At 39.4% G+C, this 12508-nt stretch overlaps 1 protein-coding gene across 1 annotated transcript; it reads left to right on the top strand.

Moving 5' to 3' along the window:
- Window positions 1-750: 750 nt before the first annotated feature.
- On the top strand, window positions 751-11235 carry apbb1 (amyloid beta (A4) precursor protein-binding, family B, member 1 (Fe65)). The gene is made up of 14 exons (XM_033631561.2): window positions 751-895; window positions 1565-2228; window positions 3739-3944; window positions 4029-4088; window positions 4268-4347; window positions 4485-4551; window positions 5028-5174; window positions 5351-5478; window positions 6376-6490; window positions 6604-6688; window positions 6781-6861; window positions 7031-7146; window positions 7895-8071; window positions 8508-11235. The coding sequence occupies exons 2-14, from the start codon at window positions 1586-1588 to the stop codon at window positions 8661-8663; spliced, it is 2061 nt and encodes a 686-aa protein (XP_033487452.2). The 5' UTR covers window positions 751-895; window positions 1565-1585; the 3' UTR covers window positions 8664-11235.
- The last annotated feature ends 1273 nt before the right edge of the window (window positions 11236-12508 follow it).

Below are 12508 nucleotides of genomic sequence, written 5' to 3'. Positions count from 1 at the left end.
CATAATAAATGATTGATTACACCTCATGAACACACTGCCATTTAATGCAGTAGTGGAAGAAGTACTTGGATCTTTTACTTAAACAGTAATACCGCAGTGCAGAAATAAACTCTCACAAGTCCTGCATCTAAAACCTTACTGAAGTAAAAAAAAGTATTAACATCAACTTTAACTGACATACCAAAAGTAAAAGAAATCATCATGCAAAATGGTCCGTTTCAGAATAATGTATATTGTGTTCTAGATTATAATTATTGATGCATTTATATATACATCATTTTAAAGGTGCTGTGGTAAAGGTGGGACTTATTTAAATTACTTGCTGGGTACCATAACGTTTAATAAAATATATTAGCTTATTTATATTTTGTGTCAGTGATCTGTAAGGTAACTAGTAATTTAAGATGTCAAACAGTGTAATGAAATAAAAAGTACATTATTTTATTCTGAAATGGAGCAGAAGTATAATGTACCATCAAATGTACCATCAAGTAAAGTAGGCTACAAGTACCTTAAAGTTGTACTCAAGCACAGTGCCTGGGTCTGTAATCTCCACCACTGCAACTATCAGGCATCTTAAATACTGCCGTTGGCACGGAAGCTATTCATTATGCTTCACAGATGATGCGGCACCGGATCAATATGTCTTCAAAAACGGAAAAGGTCCATCTTATTTCACTGAGCTCCCTCCGGCTCTGTCCCTGGGTGGCAGCTCTCTCTCTCTCTGAGCCCAGGCCGTGACGTTGCTCCGTGACGCAGGTTCGCCCTCCATCACCAGTCGAGCCCACTGACAGAAAACCACCTAGAAACGAAGCGAGCCCTCACGATTTATGGAAATATGTAGTTAGCTCGCACCGTACACCGTATTTCGACAACAGGGGGTTTGTTGGAGCTGGTAAGTGAAAATTATTATTAGAAGCTTCATAAATCACTGCCATTTCGCTTCGCTTTGATTTTCTTGTTTGGAAACGTTAGCAAGCTAGCTGAGGAGCTAACGTTAGCCTAGCTAAGATGACGGTGATGATGGCGGATGGATCCCGTTATATCCAGCTGCAGCGATGGCATCCGATTAATATCGATGTATTTCAGTACGCAGTGTGATTTTAGAAGTGGATATTAGTTGAAAATGTGTTGACTGAATCAAAAATGATGCTCTGAACTTCTGCCCGTCTTTATATCGATCTCAATACTAAAACATAAAAGGTCGTGTTGGCAAATGGACGGTGATGCAGCTGAAGTACGTTTCATATTCGTTGGTAAAATCCAACAGTGAAAAAAACCGCAGTAATACCCAAACCGGAATAGACGAACAGGAAACAAACTTCAGTGTCCATCTTAAAATGTTGCTAGCTAGTTGCTTTGCAGCTTATGTAACTAGTATATTTTAGCGATTATTACATGGTTAGCGCTTCTGGGTGTATTTGTATGAAGCAGCCACAGTTCATTTCCTCCAACTCTGATGAAAAACTCTGCCTGAATCTCACAATTTTGTAACGCTAGCCTGCTAGCTAGCATGCTAACGGTGATGCTAATAACGTAACATCTCAACCTCTTCCTCCATCAGCCCGATACATGGAAAGTTAACATGGGTGGCCATGATGATGAAGACATGCCATATGTTGTAAATAAACAAAAACAAGATGAAGAGCTGAAGAACAAGCTGAACGACAGCAGCCACTGGTGCGACCAGGAGTCCACTGGCAACAATGCCAAGTGGGTTAAAGAAGGCCAAAACCAGCTGCGGAAAGTAGCCGAGAACCAGCAGGACCAGGACCACAACTGCAATATCAGCCAGAATGGGAACAAGGATGACTTCCCTCATCAGAACACCACTCAGGAAGAACAACAGGGAAACGAGGAGCAGACCAAGTCTCCCAAAATAGCAATGACCCCTGGTCTCAATCAGGAGGAGTCCAAGAACATCCTTAATGAGCCTCTGCTCATCGACACTCTGGAATCTACAGAAGAGAAAGATCAAGAGAGAGAAGAAGATGATAAAGACAAGGAAAAGACATCAGAGGAAGACGAAGAGACATCAGGTGATACCAGAGGAGGGAGAGTGACAGAAGACCAGAGCAATGGGGAGTCTCACAGAGAGGGCAGTGTTGTGGGGAGAAATGCCTGCCTCCTGTTCTCCAACCTAAATGGGACACCAAATGATGAAGAGCCCAGCTGGCCTGCAGTGTCTCAGGACAACACAGCCGACAGCTCTCCAAATGGCAACAGAGGTAAATACAAGTACATGAATTTGATACTTAGGCCACACGTTTATGCTATATTACAACATAAGACATGCCTAATGGAGCATTTGGATGTCACAGGTTTTACAGACAGCAGCAAACATAAAAATGGCATGGTGAAAACGTCAGTACATGATTATGCTTTCATTATAGGCCTACTGTACAAGATTATATATTGCACTTTGAGTCAATGAGCTCCAGATTGGATAAGAGGGCACCACTTTACTTCTGGCCCCCCATATTTATCATTTATAAACAATATACCGGTATTTAATAAGTAGTTTATGACACTATAATGTAGTTATAAGCAGGATAGTGTTTATTAGTGTTCATTAAAATGTATTTGTTAACAACATAACTATGATTAACTAACCATAAGAGGAGGCTGCTGTAGAAAAAGTTAATGAATGATAGTAAGGGTTAGGGTTAGTTTGAATAACATCAAATATACCTCTTAAGGAGAAGTTATAATTGCCGACAAACACTGTAAACTTGAAAAGATATCCTTTTATCTGCTCATAACTTGATATATAGTGTGTTATAAATCATTTGTTAAATGTTTGCATACTGTTTATAGATGGTAGACAGGGGACAGATAGTAAAGTGTTAATGAATGAAGCTGTCATTCTTGAAAAATTACCTTTTTTGTCTGTTGCAAATCTGATCTTTTTTAAAAATGTTGTACCTACCTCGTGTGAACAGGTTAAGTGCACATATTGCACCCTTTATTGGACTTGTTTGCAAAAGCATACAGTATGCATTAGAGCTGCAATTATTAATGGATTATTTGTCAACTATTAAATTAATTTGCCATCTAATTTAATAATCAGCTAGTCAGTTTAAGTTTTTTTTGTTTTTTTTGTTTGTTTTTTTTTTTTTAAGAAAAAAAGGGGGGGGGGGGTAGTGATTCAAGCTTCTTAGATGTGATTTATTTTTTTTCTGGTTTCTTCACCCCTCGATGACAGTAAACTGAATAGTTTTGGGTTGCAGTGGAAAAAAACAAGACATTAGAGGATGTCATCCTGGGCTTTGGGAAACACTGATCGGCATTTTCCACCATTTTCTGACCATTTGTAGACCAAAAAAGGAGTGGGAAGAAACACTATATATGTGCTTTGGAGACAATTCCTGTGTTTTGCTTTTGTGCAATATTGTTTTGTTGAGTCAGCTTAAACATTTTGTTTGCTGATGCCAGTACAGTCTCATTTTATCAGTATCATTATTCAATAGTATTATAGCACAGTAGTATATAGTGAAGTATAGTTGTTAAGAATAGCAAAGCTTAGTTTATAGTAATAGTGTAGTAGTAATCTAATCTTATGAGCGTCATGTCAGTGGTCAGTTATATTCATTTCATACCACCAAGATGAGGTGAGGCAGCTTTACAAGTGCAACACTAGATGCTGCAAACAACCAGACATTTTGAAGTTTCCCTTCAACAGTGTTTGCCATAAACAGTCTCTCCTCCAGTGTTTCTCATCCGCTCCCTTCCTTTCAGAGTCCTTTTGGGATTCCAGTGCCTTTGAGACAGACACAGACCTGCCTGCGGGATGGATGAGGGTGCGGGATACATCAGGCACATACTACTGGCACATCCCCACAGGCACCACCCAGTGGGAGCCTCCTTCACCCCTGGGAAAAGTTGGCGACTCCATGATGTCTTCAACTATGTCCCTGGAGACTACGCCCTGTGAGGAGACTGAGGTAAGGCCAAATACACATAGTGCATAGATCGAGGAAATTTAATGTCAGTCTGTAGTCACCAATATCTTTATTATAATTTTCCAGGAATCCTGGGCTCATCTTTCCAGCACAGATGAAGGAGTCGGTGAAGGGGAACTTTGGAATGTAAGTTGTGGCAAGAATGTCACTTAGTGTAGTCAAAATACATGATAGATGGTTGATAGATATTTTCACATTTTGGCAACAACACATAGTTTTGGAGTGCAGTGTCTGTCAAGTTAACATCTTTGAATGCGAGAAAATTTCCATTGTTAACTGTTTTGTCGTTTTGTCTGTCTCTCTAGGAGGAGGGAGAGGTTGCATCTGATCAAAGTCTGAAGGAGTTTGAAGGAGCAACTCTACGCTATGCATCCATCAACCTGAAGTATGTGCTGTTAGAGCTTTTAGACTAGTTAGTAGTTAGTATACTTTCATCTGTTCTTCTTCTCCTCTTGATGTTGCATATCCTCATATCTCTCTCTCTCTCTCTCTCTCTCACTCTCACTCTCACTCTCACTGTAGTTACAACTGCTCCCAGTCTGAGGAAGAAGAGAAGCTCGCTCCACTCAGCACAGATATAGAAACCAAGGTAAAGCGGTTGTTTCATGCTCATATCTCTTTAATGTGCTGAGAGTAAATTAGGGTTTCAAAACCAGATTGAATATTGAGATAGAAGACTAGCCTCAGCACTGATCCTTGGGCGCTGCACTGACACTGAAAACTGCTCTGAAACAATTAAGATTGATTGATATTTTCTGCAGCGATTAATAAAGTATAATTTAATTTATTTGCTCTCTCCAATCATGAACTTGAAAAAGCAAAAACACTTGAACATTTTGTACTTATTATATTAGTATTATTTTTGATATTTTCTCCAACTTGGACATATGGATAGGTTTATTGTAGTTGCCATTTTTTTTTCGGTTTTTCAGTTTACTTAGCTAAATGAGTTAAACAAAGGAAATAATCACACCACACATTTCCACCCTTTCCTGGCAACATTGTTCTTCACCTTCCCTGTGCTGTCCTGTCTTGTGCTAATGTGCTGCATGTTTGTATCGTCAGTGTTTTGCAGTGCGCTCCCTGGGCTGGGTGGAGATGTCTGAGGAGGACATGGTACCTGGCAAGAGCAGTGTTGCTGTCAACAACTGCATCAGGCAGCTCTCTTATCACAAACACAACCTTCATGACACTGCTGGTATCTGGGGAGAGGTGAGAGGATGTTGACCTATAATGTTCACTTTAATGTGGATAGAAAATAAATGTTTCTGTGGATAAATTCATATTGGAATTTAGCAAAATAACTCAAATTTAAGTGTGTATTGATGGATGCATAGATGGTTGGTGAAATGTAGCTGCTCCTACTAAGAGTGTGTGTGTCCCGACAGGGTAAGGACATGCTGATGGTCCTGGAGAATGACACTATGAACTTGATTGACCCCCTGGGCCAGACTCTGCTTCATGCTCAGCCCATTGGCAGCATCCGGGTTTGGGGTGTCGGCAGAGACAACGGCAGGTCAGTGTCCACAGAACAGGGTCAAAGTGAAGACGGCAGAACTACAAATTGTTTATTTATCTTGCTTATCTTACTATCTAACATCTTAAATTTGCTAAGTCATGCTTCAAAAAGATTTGTTTTGATCATTGGCTGAATGTATTTCATTTTGTAAATGTACTCTTTTTAAGAACCCTATATTTTTCATTTGACTTGTAGGAGAAAAAGGTTTTTTTGTTCATATCCTGGTTCACATTTTTAATTTGTGTGAAGGTGCTCAGTCAAAACCTATTTCTAGTGAATTAATTTAAATTTGAAAAAAAGAAATAAAATTTTGTTTACATCTGTGAGGATTTTTCTGATTATAATAATAATATTTTTAATAAATTTATCCTCAGTGTTTGTTAAATATCCTTCCTGACTTGTATCAGGAGAGACAGACTTTTCTTACTTATTTGGATGTTCTGCCATTATCTTGTTGCACTGAATGGTTGACTTCCATTTGAAATAATGTACCACCTCCTGTAGTCGTGATTCATTCATGACTCAGAGGCTTTGCATTCCTAAAGAAATTTGTCATGACAAGCGCATTGCACTCCTTTGTGTACTCCTTTTATTGCACGCTGCTGCCCTCTGCTGGATTGATGAGAGCATTGCAGGCTGTTTCTGCCCGCTTCCTGCCTCACTGTGTTCTAACTATCATGTTTTTTCTTTCATGCTGCGTTTTTTCATCATGATCAGGGAAAGGTATATTACAACAATTATTATATTTAAAGTTTTATAAAATCAGTGTTTTGTGCTGTTGTGTGTGTGCTTCATGTGCTTATGTGTATGTGTTTGATCACAGCAGCTCACATGTATGCTGTGTTACTGAGTCAGTATGTGAGTTTGACCTTTGCCATCTGACTTCACCTGCAGGGATTTTGCTTATGTGGCTCGAGATAACCTGACTCAGGTTCTGAAGTGTCATGTTTTCCGCTGTGACTCGCCCGCCAAGAATATAGCTACTAGCCTACATGAGATGTGTTCAAAGGTCAGCCACAATTGGATTTAATCTTATTTCATTATATGTATGTTCGTTGCAAGATTGTGGTCCATGATCAACCATAAATTTCTTGCATTTTCTTCTTGTTAATTTGACTTTAGATAATGATGGAGAGAAAGGCGACCAAGCCAGGGGTGAGCAGGCTAAACTCTGACCCAGGTAACCCTGTGGTCGTCCCTATTGAAGGTAAATTACCGTTAAGGCCTTTCACACTTTTTGTATCCTCATTGTTTAAAGTGTGGAATCAGATTACTTAATTCTCCCTCCTTTCTTTATAGAGTTTCCTGCTCCGAAAAATGAACTCTTCCAGCGCTTCCATGTTTATTACCTTGGTTGTGAGCCTGTGTCGAAACCAGTTGGTAAGAAAACACCTTCAGATATACAATGATTTATGTGATTACGTCAGCTGGTCATGCCTTGAAATATTAACTGTACTTAATGTGTCCTGATCACAGTTATGATGCTCTATGATAAGGTGAATGTATTGTGTAATTTACTCTCTGTGTGTCTCCTGTGCACATTTCTCAGGTATGGACATAATCAATGACGCACTCGAGGCAGCAGTTAACAGCAAAGATAGAAATGAGTGGACTCCTGTCTCAGTGAACATTGCACCAGCCACCCTCACAATACTTTCAAAACAGGTAACAGACACCAAACTGAACATGAATGACAGGTGATATGGTAATTTGAAGTTAGGGGCTAAAGTTTGATCATGATGTGCTTTTACAGGGATATTAGTAAACATGCATTTTTAACATTCCCTACTGTCACTCAACTTTGACTACATAGCTTTGAAAAGCCAAAATTAGAGTAGATATAGTGGTGCAGGAATGAGTCCTACAACATTGAAATGAGTGAGCATTTTAGCACCAGTGCCCTTGTCTTGGAGTCCATGGGTTTTCGATTAGATGCCTGAAACAAGGTCTGTGGTTATCACAAGCTTAAGAGACTTTCACATTTTGTTCTCTGACATAAAATACATCAGTAAATACCCACTCGGGAATTTGCAAGCTTTTAGGTGTCTTAAAAAAAGGTAGTCATCGTCAGTCTCATTGTGATGGAGACAAGTTTGTGGTTTATTGCCTAACATTAGCTTTTTACTTCTGGCTATTGCATTTATGCTTCAAAAATCCTAAAGTAGTGTTCGTTTGTGACAGTCATCTTGCAGAACAAAATGTTTAAGTATCATCAACTTTTGTTTGCCATAGATACTTTTTTTCTGTGATAATTAAAATCCAATGGAAAATATCAACATCATACATTTTTTTGCAAGGGTCTGGGAATTACATTGAACACTGCAAACTGTGAAAATACAACTTATATACCATGTAAAGAATTTAAAGCACACTTGGTTAATTATTTCACTTTAATTTCTGTTTCTAATTACAGAGTGAGGAGGTGCTCTCAGAGTGCAGGGTGCGTTTCCTGTCTTTCATGGGTGTGGGAAAGGACGTTCACACCTTCGCTTACATCATGGCGGAGGGTCCCCGAGATTTCGCCTGTCACATGTTTTGGTGCGAACCCAACGCTGCCAGTCTGAGTGAGGCTGTACAGGCTGCCTGCATGGTGAGTCATTAACAAATACCTAAGATAAAAACCATACAGGTGGAGAGATGTTAATGACTCGTTAATTATTTTTGAGGAGGACACTGGAAATGCAGGAAAGTTTAAAGCTAATTTTCTGCAGAGACTCTGCCTTCTGCCTGTATTGTCTTCTTTTCTTTGTTTTCTGTGCATGGGATGTTACTTGGCGTGCACCCGCACAGTGTTCTGGCGAAGTCAGGGCTTTATATGAAGGTAGCGACCAGGTGCCAGGCTTTAAGTGGAAGGCATCCAAGAGATTGAATCTGGGGTTGCCTTTCATGTTCACCTTCGCTGGTGGGGTTTTTACAAACAGTAACCAACAATATAGTATACCTTTTTAATATGTGCACGCCAATGTTTGTGCAGAGTCTAATCTCTGTGGCAAACCATTTATGCTGTGTATGTTTTCTTTTTATAGCTTCGTTACCAGAAATGTTTGGACGCCCGCCCGCCCAGCCTGGCCTCCTGCCTGCCCACTCCGCCTGCTGACTCTGTGGCTCGACGGGTCAAGAAGGGGGTGCAGAGTCTGCTGGGCAGCTTTAAGAGCTACAGGTCAGGCTCTCAGTCCCCTTGAGTCGGAGCGAAGACGCTCCACAGTCCATTAAACACAAGGTCCATCACCATAGCCCCTTCTCAATGTCACTCCTCCCTCTTTCATCCTTCTGCCACAGTTTCGCCTTACGACCGTCTCACCTGTCTGGTCTCTAGTCTAGTGTGTGGAGTAGTTTGTGGGGAAATGTATGTGAACAGATTGCATTTATTTCCTTTTTTTATCTGTTACTTTATACAACAATTTTAAACTCCCATCTCTAAACAGATGAACCCCTGGCATCTATTATTTTTCTTTGCTGGGATTCTTTCTGTGAGTCTTAACTATTTTTGTGTTTTAACAGAAACAATGCTATGAATGTTGGATATGGATGTAATATATATTTACATGCAGGCGCTAGAATTTGGTCGCTAGATTCTCTCAGAAATGGTTCCTTTTCTCCTCCTTGGTGCAATCATCATCTCTAACGCTCCTCCTTTTCTACTTTTAAACAAGGTACTGTAACACAGTCGTCATCAGCTGGTGTCAAGTATCCTAATATTGGTTTTCTAAAACATCATCGCACCTCTCCTCTCCACCGTAGGTTGTAATCGAGGCGCTGTAGGCGTCTCAGTAGTGTGCCACGTGGTTAAACGTCCCCGACCCTCCCAAACAATGTATTTCAGTCTTCCAAAGAACTGTATGGTCATCTGTCACTTAGTGAGCAACCACTGATTTGAGTGTGTTGTGTTCCTCATACATTCTGCATGAACATTTGCAAGTTCAGTGCTAGTGTGCAATAATCAGATGTTCCTGTATGGTGTGCGGTGATGCGACGGCTGCCTTGCCATTTATTTTGTTCACTTTATTGAGAGAGTCTGGCTAGATTTGGGTGCGAGGCTAACGGAACAACAGAGCCATGTTGAAAATCATTATCTTCATCATCTTGTGATAGAAATAATAGTAATAAAAAAAAAAATACAAACTCTGGGTTTTCACACAGCCGTTTACCACCAACAACTACTGAATAGTACTGTAGAAACTCACCACAAGCTGCATGTTTTGATAGCTTAGAGTGCTTAAGACCCATCAATGTATCCTGTAAATTCTTTCTGTGTTTCTGTACGGTAAGAGGAGGCTGGAGTTGATGTGGTGTTTCGTGTTTCATAGGCATGTCACTCTAGTTAGTATCAGTGTTTATCATAAAGCTAGCCGTAGAGAGTTAGACTTCCTGTCAGTTCCTTCAGACTGAAAAGACGAGAGCAGGTTAATGTTTGTATCTACAGTTTGTGTATATGGGAAACCTAGAGATGATTTCTGCAGTGGTTTACATTTTTATTTCTTTCCTCGGCCACATTTTGACACGTGTGGGCCCTGGCCACTCCAGTTAATGTATTTTTTATTGTTTTCCACACATTACAATGTACACAATTAAGATGATAGTCACAATAGTTGGTTAGATTTACTTTTGATAAAGAAAACACTAATTAGCCAAGTTGTATTTTACCTTTACGTGTCTGTCGGTGATCAATACTGTATGTAGCACAATAGTAATAGTCATCTCTAATATTAAAGATGCAGTTTGTAAGATTTTTTTGGTAATGTTTGACCACGCTGAGACAGTGGTAGCGACTAAAAAGATGTCCTCAGGCTAACTGACTCCGCTGCATACAGATAAAAATAAGTCTATCATTATGTGTCAGAAAATAAGAGCAAATGTATCACTCAATTAAATTACAACAAAATATTGTGAAAATGAATGGAAAGACGTGCATAACAAATACAGCTTTGTCTTTAAAGACCAACATCTATGAATCAGTCATTTTTTAATGGACAACATGTCTGTGTGAGACTTAATGTTTAATGTTTGACTCTAACTGGTGCATAATGAAACATCTCTGGTCTCAAATAAAGCCATTTTTAGAATAATTTAAAGTCTGATTTACTAGCCATAAGCATAGAAATGTTCACAACTTTTAAACATTGTAGATGTTTTGTTTTTCAAAAAAAAAAAAATTATTCAATCATCTAATCTTTCTGTATTTTTATATTAAAAAAAATAGTCCTTAAATCAGTGCTAAAATAAGCATGGTACTTGTAAAATATATAATCCCTAAATATAATTATCCATGTTTGAAACATATGGATTGGAATTTGAGTATAGAGAAGCGTGACAGATTTCCAGCTACAAAGCTCTCATGGAGTCTGCTCTGCTGTCTGACCTTTTGTGCGACCTTGCCACCCAATTTAGAAAGTAACAGTGGTGCTTTCAATGTCCGGCCTCTCTCAAACTTCCATTCATGGATTCCTGTACATGCTTAAAACATCTACAGTTCTCACTAACACTAAAACTCTTACCAACTGCTTCTTTATATGTGTAAGATATCACACTAATGAAAATTAGACTACAGTGTCTCATATTACTGCCATGTCACATATGTGTCACTTGAAATTATTTTTGCTTTTTTAAGAGTTTGCTGTGTCCAGTCAGTGGCAACACTAAAGCCAGATGAGTTTAAGAACATTAGCAGATTAATTTATTTCTGTTCATGTAAATTAGGTGTATAAAATGTATGTATATAAAAGTCACTGCACAATAAATGTGAACATATCATAACTGCTCATCTTGTGGTCTTTTAATATCTCTGCAGTTTTGTGGTTGTGTGAAGCTAAGTGGGTCTGAGGAGATTGGTTTCCAAAGGGCAGGTGTGGATCCTGTAGCCTGAAGATGTCTCCTTTGGTTTCTGGTTGTGGACATTTTTTCATTTCGCGTTAATGGCTTTATCTGTCGTTCCCAGCTTTTCCATTAAAATGTAAAAGAAGCCACACACACAACCTGTCTGGCTCTTTTGCATATGCATTAAACCTGCTGACACCGGTTTTACCATATGTATTGACAGACCAGTCGCACAGAGCATGAACAAAAAATGCAAAACACCCCCACCCCCCCTTTGTCACCTGTTCAGTTCATATCAGCACTGCTGCCCCCACCTGGTGAGTTCAAAAGGATGGGGAGGGCTGGTTATTGTTTCCCTAAGAGATGGCTTTTGGAGATGAAAGGTGCACATCAAGTGGAATCCGCGGTGGCCGCAGACTGGTAATAATTGGCTTCACCGTCTCCACACAAATATCAGCACTGCCCTGCCAGCGGGATCCCCGGAGCGGTGGGACAGATCAAGGCTCTGGCTATAATCGCTTCCTTTTGAAGAGATAGACTGAGGCCTCTGTGCGAGGTGACTTATTGACTTCAGTTTGTATAGATGAAACATATCGAAGTCCACAGTAATAGTCTGCCCTGTTGCATCATGTGTGTTAATCATATCAGTATAATTTTAAAACCAAAATTGCTGCTTCTTTAATACAGTGCAAATCTTGCTTAGGTTTACACCACAGGAGTCGATTCTGGCTACGTATGTGTGAATTTTAACCACCTCGTGACAGATTATAGCTCATATATACACTCAGTTTTCAGTTTATTAAGTACACATAGTTAAAACTAGTGCAGTCTATGAAGATTATCATGTTCAGTTTTTGTTGAGACTGATTTGTTGTTATTCACATTTTAATCAGTTTTTCCACACAAACTCACGTAGACCACCAGCTGTGGGAAAAAATCACTTTCATCTCCCAATGTTGAGAACAACTCTGTTAGTTCTCCTTCAGATAGAGAGGATCTCAACTCTGAATCGATACCAACACAATCTACCTCTCTCACAACTTTTAATTTACTTAAAGCTTTATTGATGAGACGATCATCAATTTTCCTGCATTCTCTCTCCTGCTGTCTTTTCTAGCTTTTGAATGCTTCGTAAGTGTGTATCTTATATTTGTTTTTTTAGTCCACACAATTGTTGGTCATTTTTTTCTTTGTTTACCACTATTGGTTTAGC

This window comes from Epinephelus lanceolatus, chromosome 4 (genome assembly GCF_041903045.1).
Source record: "Epinephelus lanceolatus isolate andai-2023 chromosome 4, ASM4190304v1, whole genome shotgun sequence".
In the NCBI taxonomy this organism is placed as follows: Eukaryota; Metazoa; Chordata; class Actinopteri; order Perciformes; family Serranidae; genus Epinephelus; species Epinephelus lanceolatus.
Note: the sequence above shows the minus strand (reverse complement) of the source record. Positions and strands in the feature narration are given on the sequence as shown.